Source organism: Lepisosteus platostomus, chromosome 6, assembly GCF_059453375.1.
Source record: "Lepisosteus platostomus isolate fLepPlt1 chromosome 6, fLepPlt1.hap1, whole genome shotgun sequence".
Taxonomy (NCBI): Eukaryota; Metazoa; Chordata; class Actinopteri; order Semionotiformes; family Lepisosteidae; genus Lepisosteus; species Lepisosteus platostomus.
In genome coordinates, this window is record NC_142616.1 from 9,251,054 (window position 1) to 9,265,273 (window position 14,220).

General features: G+C 45.7%; 1 protein-coding gene across 1 annotated transcript; it reads right to left on the minus strand.

Annotated features, from left to right (window-relative positions):
- Position 1: 1 nt before the first annotated feature.
- On the minus strand, positions 2-12,285 carry LOC148660065 (uncharacterized). Its single transcript, XM_088634062.1, has 11 exons — positions 11,928-12,285; positions 7,629-7,722; positions 6,750-6,876; positions 6,002-6,127; positions 5,118-5,213; positions 4,718-4,844; positions 3,429-3,538; positions 2,116-2,295; positions 1,672-1,782; positions 807-860; positions 2-190 (listed from the first exon to the last, which is right to left on the minus strand). Exons 1-10 carry the CDS (start codon positions 12,067-12,069, stop codon positions 816-818), a joined length of 1,158 nt encoding a protein of 385 aa, XP_088490188.1. The 5' UTR covers positions 12,070-12,285; the 3' UTR covers positions 2-190; positions 807-815.
- Between the last annotated feature and the right edge of the window lie 1,935 nt (positions 12,286-14,220).

The following is a 14,220-nucleotide window of genomic DNA, read 5'->3' on the forward strand; positions in this document are numbered from 1 at the left end:
GTGTGCTTCTGGGAGTGTTTTTATTCCGATCCTTCGGTGAAGGGGGTTTTCTCGAAAGTGAAGGCAACAGCGGGACAGGAGAAGAAAGCGAAAGGTGATGATGGAGAGGGCAGGAGACGCAGTGACAGAGATGAGTTGTGGAGAGGCAGGGGTCTGGTGTTGAGACTTCATGGTGGACATCTGTCCTTCCCTGCAGAACAAGAGCCAGGTCAGGTAGAAATTGAGCTCCGTATCAAGATATCATTGAATTATTATTTTATTTTTTTACTGCTGGGGTGTTTAGAAATTTGCTTGCAGCTCCTTAAAAGGTCAAATGGTAACCGATCTCAACCCTGTAGCAGTTTCTGAGCTTCAGCACTCTGCCCTCACGCAGCAGAGACTGAAATGATGCATTTCTCCTTTCCTTTGCTCATTTCCTTATTGTATCCTTTGTCGGTATGACTGGGGCGGAGCAGTGACACTAAGGCTAAGGATCTGCGCCTGTGGCTGGAAGGTTGCCGGTTCAAATCTCGCGACCAGCAGAGGAATCCTACTCCGTGGGGCCCCTGAGCAAGGCCCTTAACCCCAGCTGCTCCAGGGATGCCGTATAAATGGCTGACCCTGTGCTCTGATCCCAAGCTTCTCTCCCTGTCTGTGTGTCTCATGGAGAGCAAGCTGGGGTCTGCAAAAAGACAAATTCCTAATGCAAGAAATTGTAAATGGTCAATAAAGTGATCTATCTAGTATATAGACAATTTTTCATCTGCTAGTGTTTCTTGTTCCTAGTAGAGGGCAGTATTGGAGGGGCCTTAGGTTTTCACCCTTACCTTTTGCTCCTATTCAATGATCGTCATCTCTCCACAGATGCTGTTCTTCATTATCTGTGGATACACAGAGATTGTAATACATTTTCCACCAAAGTTTCCTGCATGAGAAAATGCTTAGTATATATTGAAATAATAGCTATACTTCAATATGCTGGAGAAGCAGTTTCCCCCCATGTGACGTAAGTCTCTGTCAGGGACTTTAGGTAGAGAAGAGGACCCCCTGCACAGCAGAGCAGTTGAACTAAGGGGGGAACTTTAAGGAGACCTGGGGTGGCACGGTGACGCAGTGGTTGGCATTGCGGCCCTGCAGGCTGGGGCCCCAGGTTCAGTTCAGTTAATGGAGCGCGTTTGTTCTCCCCATGTTTCTGTGGGTTTTGCCTCTGGCTGCTCTGCTTTCCTCCCACAGACCAGAGACAGGCTGGTAGGTTCACTGGCTTCTAGGCAAATTCCCCCCAGTGAGAGTGTGCGTTTGCCCTGCAATAGACGGGTGTTCTGCCCGGGGTGTACCCTGCCTTGTGCCGTTTGTTTGCTGGGGTGGGCTCTGGCTCCCTCTCGCCCCTGCACTGGATGAAGCAATTGGAAAAAAAAATGGATGGATGGAGAGACAAAAAAGTCCCGTTGGTGTTCGGTGGGCACTAGTGTTTTCTTCACCCCCCTCACCTCAAATGAAGTCAATCCCATTGAGGGAGGTTATGACATTGATTGTATGAACAAGATCGTTTTAGCTGTTTACACACTTTCTTCCAAAACACACTTTTCTTGGAGCCATTCAGGATGTGCTGTAGTGTGCGATTCTCACTGCCTTAAGCGAGGGCTTGGTGGAGTGTCGATGGGGCTGTGCACCCCACCAGAGGGCAGTTCTAACCTCCTTGCGTTCCGTTTTATCTTGGGTCACACGCAGACACCACAGCATCTTGGTCAGCGCAGCTTCGGGGGTGATGTCAAATCCAGACAGGACACCTGCCTTCTCCAGACCCTGAGAGAAAGAAACAGAGGGACTAATAGGGACACGGACACTTGGACAAAGAGAAACGGGGACTGATAGGGACACTGACACACAGAAATGAGAAACGGGGACCAATGTGGGTGTGGACGCATGGACAAAGCGAAATGGCGGGACCAATAGGGACACTGACATATGGACAAAGAGAAACGCAGGGAGCAATAGGGAGATGGACACATGGAGAAAGAGGAAGTGGACTTACTACAGACATACTGAAAGTGAAATCTTGTACATGCAGAATTAGTGAGACAGAAGCAGTTAGAAGGGGTTACGCCAAAGACACCAAGAGACAGCTGGGAGTCGTACCGTTCCAGTCTCGTAGATGGGGCGCACGGAGCCCTTGTAGACCTGCGTGCAGTTGAGGATGAGGACCCCTCTGTCCGTCGCTGCTTTCAGGGCGTCGATGAACCAGTCATCGTCCGGGGCGTTCCCACTACCGTAAGTCTCCAGAATCACCCCTCCGTCGCCAGCCAGGACACACTTCACCTGCAAGACAGGCTGACTTACTTTACACCATAAATATACAATTCTGCGATTGTCACATTGCACAACCCAAAGACAGGTCTCCAGTACATTATAAGAGGGCATTACTTCTCCTCAAAGGGGAACCCAATTTCTCAGACCGGTTTTAAATCTTGATAAAATAAATGTATTGATGGTATAGAAAACATTTACAAATTTCGAATTAAGTACAAAATTGTGAACCTTGTGAAAGTACTGTATGGTCGCCATTGTTGTCGAAAAACCCCTGGTCTTGCCATGGGCAAGAGCGAGAATTCCCGTGAATTGCGATGTGATGCAGCCCTTCCTGCTCATTAGTCACTATAATGGCTCATGTAATGCGATTTACAAGTAAATAATTCCAGGTTGTGTAGCAAACATTTCACTGCAGAAATGATCGTATGTGATCAAGTTATCAGTTATCAAGTAATTATGCATTTTTTATCGGCACGAACAGCACAGAGTTGAGAGCAATACTTCTATTGGATTAAAAGAGATGTATTCACAAGCCTGCTTATTTACAATGTAATAAAGACTGAAAGGCGTCACCAGAAGTTTGGTTGTGCTGCCATGTTCTGAATGGCAGAACATGGCACTGCGCATTCCTGGAGGTTTTGTCTATTTTGTGATGTAAATTGGAAGTTGAACAAGTTTCTGTTTTTGTTTTATGTTTATTGTGGTTTGAAAAGCACTTACCATTTCTGATTACTTTAGAATCCAGAAATATAAAAGTACTGTAGCATTGCAGTTCCCTTTTAAACTTTGCTACTGCAGACTGTGAACTTTGCCCGACGATGCAGTAACTCTGGCCTATTGTGCAACATTCTGAATGTGTAAAGGAACAAATAAGGGTTTATTCCCTGCTGAAAAGAGAAGAAAAGTAACAACGTTTTGGCTGTGGAGTCTTCTTCAGGTGTGTCTCCACAGCCAAAACGTTGGTTCTTTTCTTCTCTTTTCAGCAGGGAATAAACCGTTCCTCTGCAGCTCCCTACGTGAACTAATTCTGAAAGTGTATCTGTACTAGGGGCAGAAGGAAACAAGGGCTGGCCGAAAAGTGGCAAAGAGGTTAGGTATATGGATCTCCATCACTCCGTCAAAAAATGTGCATCTACACTCACGTAATTCTCAGTGATCCCAGGGAAAAGACGCAAGATCCGAACATCTGGAAGTGAATCCCAGTCACAAATGGGCAGCCAATTGTTCGGAACTGGGAAGGGCCTGGCATTCACTGCAACACAGACAGGCAGACAGTTGGGAGAGGTTGTGGTTGTGGAATAAAACCGTTCTAGGATATTATTATTGATATCCTGGATATCGCAGGAAAAAAACAAATCCGTTTGATGGGTTAGAGGGAACCTCAGGCAGAGTCCGAATAGATTCAGGAACTAATGTTGCTCGTCCACTCTATGTCTTGCACAGACAGTCCTTCCCCCCGATGTGACCTTTGTTGAAGAAAAGATCAAATTGACAAATAATCAAATCCTAAAAAGTGCTGAGAAAGCAAACCCAGCAGACTATTTCACCATCAACAATGAGACAAAGAATCTAATATAAGCTTGGAAATGAAGAGGAAGTTAATTTAAGACTGAAGTAATTCTTTAGACAAAGGGCAGCTGATGTCTATAATAAGCTGTAAAATGCGCTGTTGGAAAAAGAGATGGATGAATGAGACAAATTAACTTAATTGGCCTAAGTGTAGAATTTCTTCTTGCCATTTGCAACTTTTTCATTAGTTATGTTCCAACTCTTATTGGTCAAAAGTAGTATTTCGAACCCTTAATGGCACTGGTATGCATCCAGTCTCTAACTATTCCTTCCAATTCAGGGTCATGGAGGTGGCCAGAACCTATCCCAGTAAGCAACAGGCACAAATCAAGTTACACCCTGGATGTGGTGCCAGTCCAGAGCAGGGCAGCCACAGATACAAACACAGTCACACCAGGGCCCATTTTCCCAGAAGCCAATTTAATCTACAAGTATGTCTTTGGACTGTGGGAGGAAAGTGAAGAAAATCCATACAGAGAGAACCTGCAATCTCCACTCAAATAGCCCTCCAGGTCTGGCATTAAGCCCAGGGCCCCAGCACTGCAAGATAGCAATGCCAGCCACTGTGCCACTGACCTAGTCAACCCAATGACCCTCTTCAGACTCATGCATATGCAGTATGTATCTATATTGTTTCATATAATGGTATGGTTTGGGGCAGAAAAAAATAAATTTGTGATTAAATGGACGTTCAGCAATAACAGACACTCTTTCCACCCATAAGTCGGTTAAACAGAGGGGTTGCTGTATGTGACGCTCCATTACTCGAGGCAGAGCTGGAAAACGCCTCTGCCAAGACGCTGTGTGAGCTAAGAGGTTCAGCCCGCGTCCCCCGCCACACAGGGGCCTCGGTAACTCTCACCCTTGATGGTGACCCCCATCTCCACCAGCGGCTCCACGTTGGGGGAGTTGAAGGCGTCGAAGGCGTCGCAGTCGTACTTGGTCACGCGGTTCCCTTGGAAGAGCCGGTGGTTGAAGAACACGGACACCTGTAGGGGAGGGAAAACAGATTCAACAAACACGGGAAAGTGCAGCGGCTCCTCTTTCTAACCACGCGGGCGCAGGGGGATGCAGCCCAGCCCTACGGCAGAGTCTTAAACTTCTGCCAATCCCAAACTGGGTGGGGCGGGTATGTTGAGAATCAATAATCGTGCCCAGAAGGAGAGAAAATGGAGCTCCAAAGGGCAGAAAGTGCCAGTGGAAGTCTGGGAAGGAAGAGAAATAAAGAGAAGAGTGTGGAGGAGAGACACCGTTCCTCTCACCAGCTGTAGTGCGGGGTCACGGCAGTATCCGCCTGCGATCAACAGCGCCCCCAGGATGTTCTCCACGGCATCGCTGCGGGGCTCGAACAGGGACCTCTGCCCGGATTTAAGGGTACAAGCACACGGGAGAAACAGCAGGTGAGCTGGACACACTCGTCTGGCTCTTCTGACTGACTGACCTCATGTCATGGTCCTGTCACAGCCACACGCCATCAGACACAAGCCCCTTCTCATTCCCGCGCAGATGAATGAACTGATCATCCAATCAGTCACCACCGCGCCAGAGTACGTTCACACCATCTCAGTGCTCAGTATTGGCTTCCCCACTGAAGCTCCCTGCTTTAGAGATTCCTTGCTTCCTGTCCGCGTTTTGCTTCCTGATCCTCCGGCTTACTGACTCGAGTTTTCTACGGCTACGACTTTGGATACTCCCTTTGAATAAGTACACCTGGCTTTCATTAAAAACCTGTTCCTCAGGTTAAACCGATCACCGCAGAGGGTCCAACCATAATTTTGGCTTTCGCAATGTTACAGGTCCTAAACTAACCCCAGACCTGAACTGAGCCCCAGAACACCTGCAGAATGGTTTTCTCACCACGTGACAGCGACAGTATTGCCAACAAAGTGCTTGTGAAAGTTAATTCTGAGGAATATAAAGTGGTAATCCTCTGCCATCATTTTCTTTTCATTTTATAGGTAGAACAAGGGGTTTATAATTTCCGTTCTCAAGTGCCAGGTGGGGGAAGCGGGAGGGGAGTCTTGTGGTATCCCTTCCAAACACATTCATTGCTCGGTTTATGCCAGTGAAGGCCCATCTCTAGCCCTCAGGCAGGAAGGGAATTTTCAGACACATATGATACATACCCCAAACTGAGCTTTCTTACCTGGGCTCCTGTCACCACCACCGGCTTCTTCAGCTCCCGCAGCAGGAAGGACAGAGCGGAGGAGGTGTAGGCTAGCGTGTCCGTGCCGTGGAGGAGGACAAACCCATCATACTCCTCTGCATTTTCCTGCAGGAGAGATGACACCGGCAGGGGCAGAGGTCAAGGGACCTGGAGAATCTGGCTACATAAGTCCATAGTCTGACACCTGCTAAACTACAGTGCTGCAGTGTCTCCACTGAGAATAACACACAGGACAGGGACAGCAGTGACACTAGTAGTGTCTGCAGTACAGTCAGGTGTGACAGTGTGTGTGTGTGCTGGTGAGTTCAGGGTGACTGTGAGAGGACAGGGACAGTAGTGACACTAGCAGTGTCTACAGTACAGTCAGGTATGACAGTGTGTGTGTGAAAGGAGAGACAGCAGTGACACTAGTAGTGTCTACAGTACAGTCAGGTGTGAGAGTGTCTATGTTCTGACGTGTTTAGGGCTGACTGATCTACCAGGTAGATAAAAGTGTAGGAAATTTCAGTTTACTAGCTGTAGTACCATCATTGGTTCTACAAATCACTCATTGCACAGCTTTTCCAGACAGCACTCTCGGAGTACATTCTGAAAAACTGTTTTTAGGGGTCAGTAAAGCAATAAAGACATACCTGAAGGCACGGAAGTAGTGTGTGTGTGTGTGTGTGTGTGTGTGTGTGTGTATTTGGGAGTAGAGGGTGACAGGAGGGTATTAGAATGGGGTTACCTTGATTTTGTTGGCAAAATAAACCCAGAGATTGGGAGTCATCTTGGAAGAATCAATGGGGTTGTCTTCCTCTTCCACTTTATAAGAAACCTGGAGTTTTGCAGGACAGTCATCTGTGGCCAAAGGACTGTAACGAGAAGGAGAAAAAATGATAATGAACATCACTAATGGCCATTCCATGTGACTACCAGTAACAAAGACAACATTGATCATCATGATGATGTAATCATATTCCTGCAGTAAACTGTAGTACCATTGTAGGACAAGGGCCTGCAATGCTATTTAAAGGATAACCACAGTCCCCATATATCAGACGAGTTATTAAATCTTTGCAACAACATGAACAAATTGTGACATAATGAGGCCCTTCCTGCTCACTAGTGACTATAATGACTATTATACTGGGATGTATGAGCAAATAAGTACAAGTTGTGCAGCAGAAACCTCACCACAGAAATGATCCAATGTGACCTGCGTGCAGGGTTAACAAATAAGTAATACCTGTTGGTTAAACCGTCTTGAAGTCAAGAGCAATATTTCTATTGGATTAAAAGAGATGGATTCGTAATCCTGCTTCATAATTCCGCTTCGCCTCACCAGAAGTGTTGTTGCCTCATTCTGAATCGCAGAACATGGTGCTGCTCACACCTGGAAATTTCATCTATTTGTTTATGTAAATTGGAGGTTTTACACAACACATTTTAACTTTTATTGTGGTTTGAAATGCACTCATCAATGCTGACTCTTTCCAGCCCCCAAAATATAAAATAGCCTTGCATTTAATTTAGCTTGATATCAGTAATAGAGAATAAGCATTTGTATCCTTGTTAGGGAGCTGTAATCTCTAACAGTATTATTGTAATGTTAACAATGTCTTACGGCAGCAGAAACCAGCCCCCATCCTTCTTGTAGAAGAGCTCGGGATGTCTGCGGAGCTCCTTGGTGAAATCGCCCTTCTTGGCTGGATGTTCCCCTGGGACACAGGAGACAGGAGCACTGGCCTGTAACCCCAGCCTGGTCTGACGCCAGCGACAGTGGGGTTGGGGTTCACCCTGGGAGTCGTTTTCCACCCTGCTGCGCTCTCGGTTCCACAAATGAACCCTGATCTGACCCAACAGCAGACCGATTTCGCCCTCTACAACCGTCTTCAGATATGAAATATCATTTAACCTTTAACCACTCTTAACCACTTTTTTAACCCCAGCAATGCAGTGATGTAGCACTCACATGCCCAACTTTCCAGTAGACAGCAAATAACTTGCAAAAGGTTCTTAAAGAAGCAACTCTATTCCAGCTCAGTAAAGAACTCAACCTAGTGTGTCCATGCCTACATGTCTACTGATCTCCCAGCAATGTTCCTCCTAGACAGCTGCTCAGCACAGCAATGGCAGCAAATTACTGTGAATGGCTGAGCTTTTACACTCCTCGCTGGGGATCCAGTCCCACCTGCACAACATCACCAGGGCTTCCCCTAATCCTGCAGCTTTTCCTGGACCTGACAAGTACCCATAACATTATCCCTGGGAAAAGGGTGAAATTAGCCAATTAAGATCTAACGAGACCCATTTAACTCTCGAGCATTTGATGATTTGAACCACTTGAACCACTAACCATTTGTTAGACCACAAGCTAACATGCTGGCAACACAGATCCCCTGCCTGAAGACCAGAACCCTGAACCTACAACATCAGGTAGCTGCTGTAGAAATCTGGATCATTACTCCCAGACGTGGCTTGAGTGCTCTCTAAGCAGGCACCTGCTGTATGTGACAGGTCAGAAATAACTGAAACGCAGAAGTAACATTTTAAGGAACAGCCACTGGGCCATAAGTGGAAGTATGTTCTATGAGTCCAGTACGATTGGTAATGGTCTCCCATAAACCGCCATTCATGGTAATAATATGGGGTGAGCATGGCTGTAGTCAGACTATAGAACTCTCTGTAACACTGTTGGAGTTCAGGACATTGTGGGGGATATACCTTGTGTGTGTCTTCTCTCAGTGTTCTCCTGTAATGGACTATTGTGTCCCAAATCAAAATTCATCTCCGATCTTCACTGACCTGCACTGTGATTTCTTGCAGCTCTACATTTTGGCGTAGACAGCAGGATACATCTGTGTGATTTTGGTTGCTTGTCCGATTCCTATCCCCAGTTGAGGGTAAGTAGACATTTCTGTCACAGATTAAATACTACCCTCTCATAGGCCATGTGGAGGCTGGAATTAATACTAAGAACTGATAGGTTTATCTCAGAACTATACGGATGATGTCCCTGTGTATTTCAGTGCTGCTTGGAAAAGAGGCAGCCAAACAATAAATAAAAGAACAAGTAATAGGTTTATTCCCTGCTGAAAATAAAAGAAAGAAAACACAACGTTTTGGCTGTGGAGCCTTCTTTAGATGCCACACTTGGCTCCTCGGCACAATACTGTTTCTCATTAAAAGAATCCTGTTTCTTGAAAAGAGTAGGGGTGTTACCCCCGTGTCCTGGCAAAATTTCCCCCTGGTCTTTACCCATCATGGCCTCCTAATAATCCCCATCTCTCAACTGGCTTCATCACTCTACTCTCCTCCCCACTGAGAGCTGGGGTGTGGTGAGAGTGTACGGAAATATTATTATAACACATATCATGAATTGAAACAGGCAGAAATACAATCATTAGTAGGAGAGATAAGAGTAGATGTTGAGGATTTGTAAACAAAGAATATATGGAAGATGAAGTGCCGTACATGGAAATGAGATTGTGTACAGTGGATTGTGAAGAAATAGAAAAATAGAGAAAGGAAAAATAAGCTGTCCCGCTACAAATTAGGCATGACTGCTGAGGCTAGTTGAAGTCAAGTTATAGATCTGACAGTTTTCAGTAAAAAGGGAATTAGGGAATATAAGACCTAAGCAATCTTCAACTGCATGCTGGGCAAAAGCTGATCAATTAAAAGAATTATAGCCTGACGTCCAGAGATGGGTGTGTACAGGTTTAAGACGTGCAGGGCAAACCGAACAAACAGCATTTAAAACTACTGTATATAATTGTCACGATCGCTAACCCCTCCTCTTAAGGGCCCTCCAGCCCTTCCTTGTTTTCTCCCATTACCTGCACCTGTTCCCTATTTCCGTTCCCCCTTAAAAGCCAGACGCAGACTCCACTCCTGGTTCCTCATTGAATTCTGCTTTGTGAGAGCCTAGGGTCCATCTGCGTCTGGCTCCGTTATGCTTTTAACCTTCTGTTCCTGTTTCCCCGCCCCGCCGGTCCCGACCCGGTTCATGGTTTTATTCTCTGGATGGATCCCCTAGCCTTGGACTCTACCTTCTGTCTTGGATTATCCGTTTGGAATTTTTCATGGAACGTTCGCCCCGGACTCACTCCCCCTGGACACCTGCACCCCTTGGACACACCCCCTGTCTCCTTACCCTCTCCTGCATGACTGTCTCCCCAGTGTTTCCTCACTAATCCGGATTGTGTCATCTGCATAGGGCCCGGAAAGAACTGTTTGTGACAATAATATAGTCTCCAAAGGGCAAATTGGTGCTAAACTGGGCAGGAGGAAATTATATAAAACTTATATAAAATGTCTAAAAATTAAGGAGATAAGAAATGGCCCAATAAAATGCTAGAAAAATCATTCAAATATTAAAAAGGGTTTAGATATGGGATCACAATGTGTCAGGTCAGTGAGAGGACCTGCAAAAGGCAAAAACCTCAGAGCGACAATAACAATGTGTTAGCTGTGTCCAAGCAAGATACTGAAAGAGGCATAGTAACTTTAATAATTAGATAAACAAATATAAATTTCTTCACTAAGGATGGGATTACCTCATTTATAAATCATACTGCAGGTCATGAATCCGTTTCAGTTAAAGTAAAACCAAATTTAAAGGTACACAATTAATGCTTGTGTGGTTCCAGAGCTCTGGTGTCTGGCATTTGTGTCTATTTATCTTGTGTGTTAGAACGGGGCTGAATATGTTTAGCTGGCAAAATATCAGTTCCGTTTCACCAAACAAAGACGTTTAAGAAAGTTTCGTCTCGTAAATGATAAGACATTAAGGAAGTGTGCAGTTGAGAGACTTAGTAAAAAGGTAGTTGAGTAATAAATAGAGGGGGAAGTATGAGATATGCAAGACTTCAATTGGGAAATTACAAACTTGCAGATACAAATAGTAGTGCATAGAGTAATATATTGATATCAAAGACAAAATGCACAGGAAAGGAAGGACCCTGGGAGGGTGATACACCTTGTGTGTGTCTTCTTCAGTGTTAATCCTGAAATAGCCTTTTTGTCACAAATTAAAACTCATCTCCAACCTTCACTGTGACGTCTTGCATCTCTGCACTGCTCCTTCCCTAATTTGCTATTGGCTTGCTGAATACTGCCAGTGGAGAAAAGGTAATGCTCATTAGTCCATTTCTAATGCAATAGCTGTAGCAATTGCAATAGCAGGCTATGCTATACTGTCAGGGCCTGACACCAGCAGAGTAGAGTCCTGGAGCTCCGAGTGAAGCCTCCCGCTCGGGGGTAGTGGTGCTCACTGTTGCAGGATTGGAACCCAACAAGCTCGCAGCAAGTAGGTGACAATACTATTACAACAAGAGTAACAGTCAACACAACTAGAGACATCACATCAAGGAAAAGAAACACTTAGAAAACAGTGCAACACGACAAAAAAATCATGGAAGGGACGACAATAAAAAGAGAAAGAAACTCCGAAGTCAAAGAAAATGACAAAAAGAACAGCAATAGAAACAGAAACAACCAGAAAAACAACATTAGGAAACAGGACAACAACAGAAATCAGATCAAGAAAAATAAGAACTATTCCAAAGAAACAGTATGAAACCACAAAACAAGAAAAATTGAAACCATTACAAAAAACCCCCAGGTCAACGGAAAGAAGCACAATAAAAATAGAAAGGGTGACCAAAAAAACAACAAGAACAACAGAAAGTTGGACAATTACAAAAAAAATAACAAAAAGCTAGTGAGAACAGCAATGACAAACAAGAACAAGCAGAAACACAACGACAAGACTGGTAAGAACACAAACAACGATATCAACAAAACAACGAAAATGACAATAACAAACAAGAACAAAAACACAGCTTAGGAACAAGGTCAAGTTGTCGTTAGTGCGGTACACAAGTACACAAGACTGAAGCAGAGATGTGCGCCCTCTTACCATCTGGCCCTGGTACCATGCCAACAGTCCCGCCGGTGTAATAGACAAACACTTTGGCCATCTCTGCGTCTTTCTCTCTCCGGTTGGCGGTGGTGGCAGGCGGGGGGATATCACAAGTTGTGACAGTGTTTCTTCTCTGCATCGTTGTGGCTTTATAGGAGATCTCCCTGCCCACTCTCTCACTCACCCATTTCCATAAATGTGTTTTCTGAGAAGTGTGTCATGCGGAGGAGGCATGTTCTAGAGAATCCAGGTGTGAGGCGTGCCGGTTCTGCATCGCTTTTAGCTCCACGCACGAGGACTGCGTCTGCAGGCTCCCTTTTGAGTGACTCACCATGAGCGTGTAGAAAATGCACACTCTCAGTCAGGTTCACTGCGAGAAAGGCACAGTGAATTTCTTATGTACGCAAACAGAAATTGTTGGCCACAGGAGCCGGAGTCAATTCAAACTACAAGCTGAGACTTTCCCCTTCATACTGTATGGTCAAGCATTTACACAAAAAACAAGCACAGAGGAGGAAGCGTTTCTTGAGGAGTGGTGACACTCCAAGGGAATAGTTATTAGTTAACATACTTGTGCAGTAAGGCATTAAGCAGAGGTATTGCAGAACAAAGACAGCTTATTTACAACTCCAGATATCCACCCCCCACCAGTCCTTCCACATTCTTTTTAAGTCCGGCACAATTTCAGCTCCGCAAATCTTATCTGATAGCTTCTGTTACTCCTCAGGCAGTTTCTCAGCCCAACTACAGCTAAGAGCTCCAATATGCTCCTAACCCTTTCCTTCAAGTGGTTGAACCATTAACTTGAACCAAGACCTAGCAGAAACCAGATTCTGTTCCCCAAATGTTTGTGTGTTAGTGGACACTGGACGGCTACAGCTGGACATTTTACTGGAGCTTTCTACAGGGTGAAGGGCCCTGCTCAGGGGTACAACGGCAATGCCCCAGCTGGGATTCGAAACTACTGCCTTCCTGCTCGGAGGTCAGAGTTCAACAACGGTACCAAAAGCCAGGAAGTATAATAACAGCTATAACAATAACAAAGAAAAACTGTAGCAATGAAACATATTAGATGTATTGTATGTGGTTTAGAGTGTCTAATTGCCTATCCATAATAGGAGGTCTGTTGCTAGGGCAGTTCTAGACTGGAGGTGACTTAATAAGTGAATGTCCAGTCCTGTGAGGTCCAGATTGGCGTGTATGGTCTAAGAAAACTTATATTAATGTCAGTGGCAGGAAGGTCCCAAAGCAAGGATTGCCAATGCTGGAGATCTATAGGTTTTTGATCCAGGTGGGCTTGTAGTGACCCAAATCAGATCATTATTGACCTAACTATTGACAAGCCAGCAGCCATATCACACTGCAGCTCACAACCGACAACCCCACTGAAGCTCAGCAGGTGTGAGCCTGATCAGTAGCTGGATGGGAGACTCCTGGGAAAGCTAAGGTTGCTGCTGGAAGAGGTGTTAGTGGGGCCAATAGGGGGCGCTCATTCTACGGCCTGTGTGGGTCTTAATGCCCCAGTATAGTGACAGGGACACTGTACTGTAAAGAGGTGCCGTCGTTTGGATGAGACGTCAAACCGAGGTCCTGACTCTCTGTGGTCATTAAAATTCCCAGAGTGTTTCTCAAAAAGAGTGGGGTGTTTCTGGTGTCCTAGCCAAGTTTCCCCCTGGTCTTTTCCGATCATGAACTCCTAATAACCCCCCACTCTGAACTGGCTTCATCACTCTGCTCTCCTCCCCACTGAGAGCTGGTGTGTGGTGAGAGTACTGGAGCATCATCCAGGTGGGGCTGCACACCGGTGGTGGTGATGGAGGGGATCCCAGTTACCTGTAAGGCTATTTGAGTGGAGTGTCCAGGAAAGAGCTATTTGACAGCTGTTCCACCACCTGGTCAGGTTGCCAACTCCTGGTCTAGGGTGAAGCTGGTCTCTCTTGCCTTTCTCCCTCGGGACCACAGGGGGTCTCACTCTGGTGAGTGTTCACAAGTACACAGAGCCCAGGCACCTGCTCTTCAGACTAGGTCTCATGGCCTGGAACAGTACTGTGACATCTGGTCACGGAAGAGGCTGCACCAGATCTCCAGGCAAAGCGCACTGTGTTTCTGCAGTTAGAGGAAGGAAGATTTTCTTCCTGTTTAGCTTGACCTTTTCTCCGAGACGCATTATCTGAAGTCAAGCGAAACGAAGCTCCAGACTGCATGTCGTGGTGGAGAGCAGGCTGTTCTGGGGAGGGTCTGTTGCTCTTGGGAAGCCGATATCTTCGGTTGTTACCTTCAGTGGCAGGAA

Coding starts and splice junctions, on each gene's coding strand:
- LOC148660065 (XM_088634062.1), bottom strand. CDS start 12,069: ATGCAGAGAAGAAACACTGTCACAACTTGTGATATCCCCCCGCCTGCC. Junction 3,539..4,717: donor GATGGGGGTCACCATCAAGG/GTGAGAGTTACC, acceptor TCTGTGTTGCAG/TGAATGCCAGGCCCTTCCCA. Junction 1,783..2,115: donor CCATCTACGAGACTGGAACG/GTACGACTCCCA, acceptor TCTTTCTCTCAG/GGTCTGGAGAAGGCAGGTGT.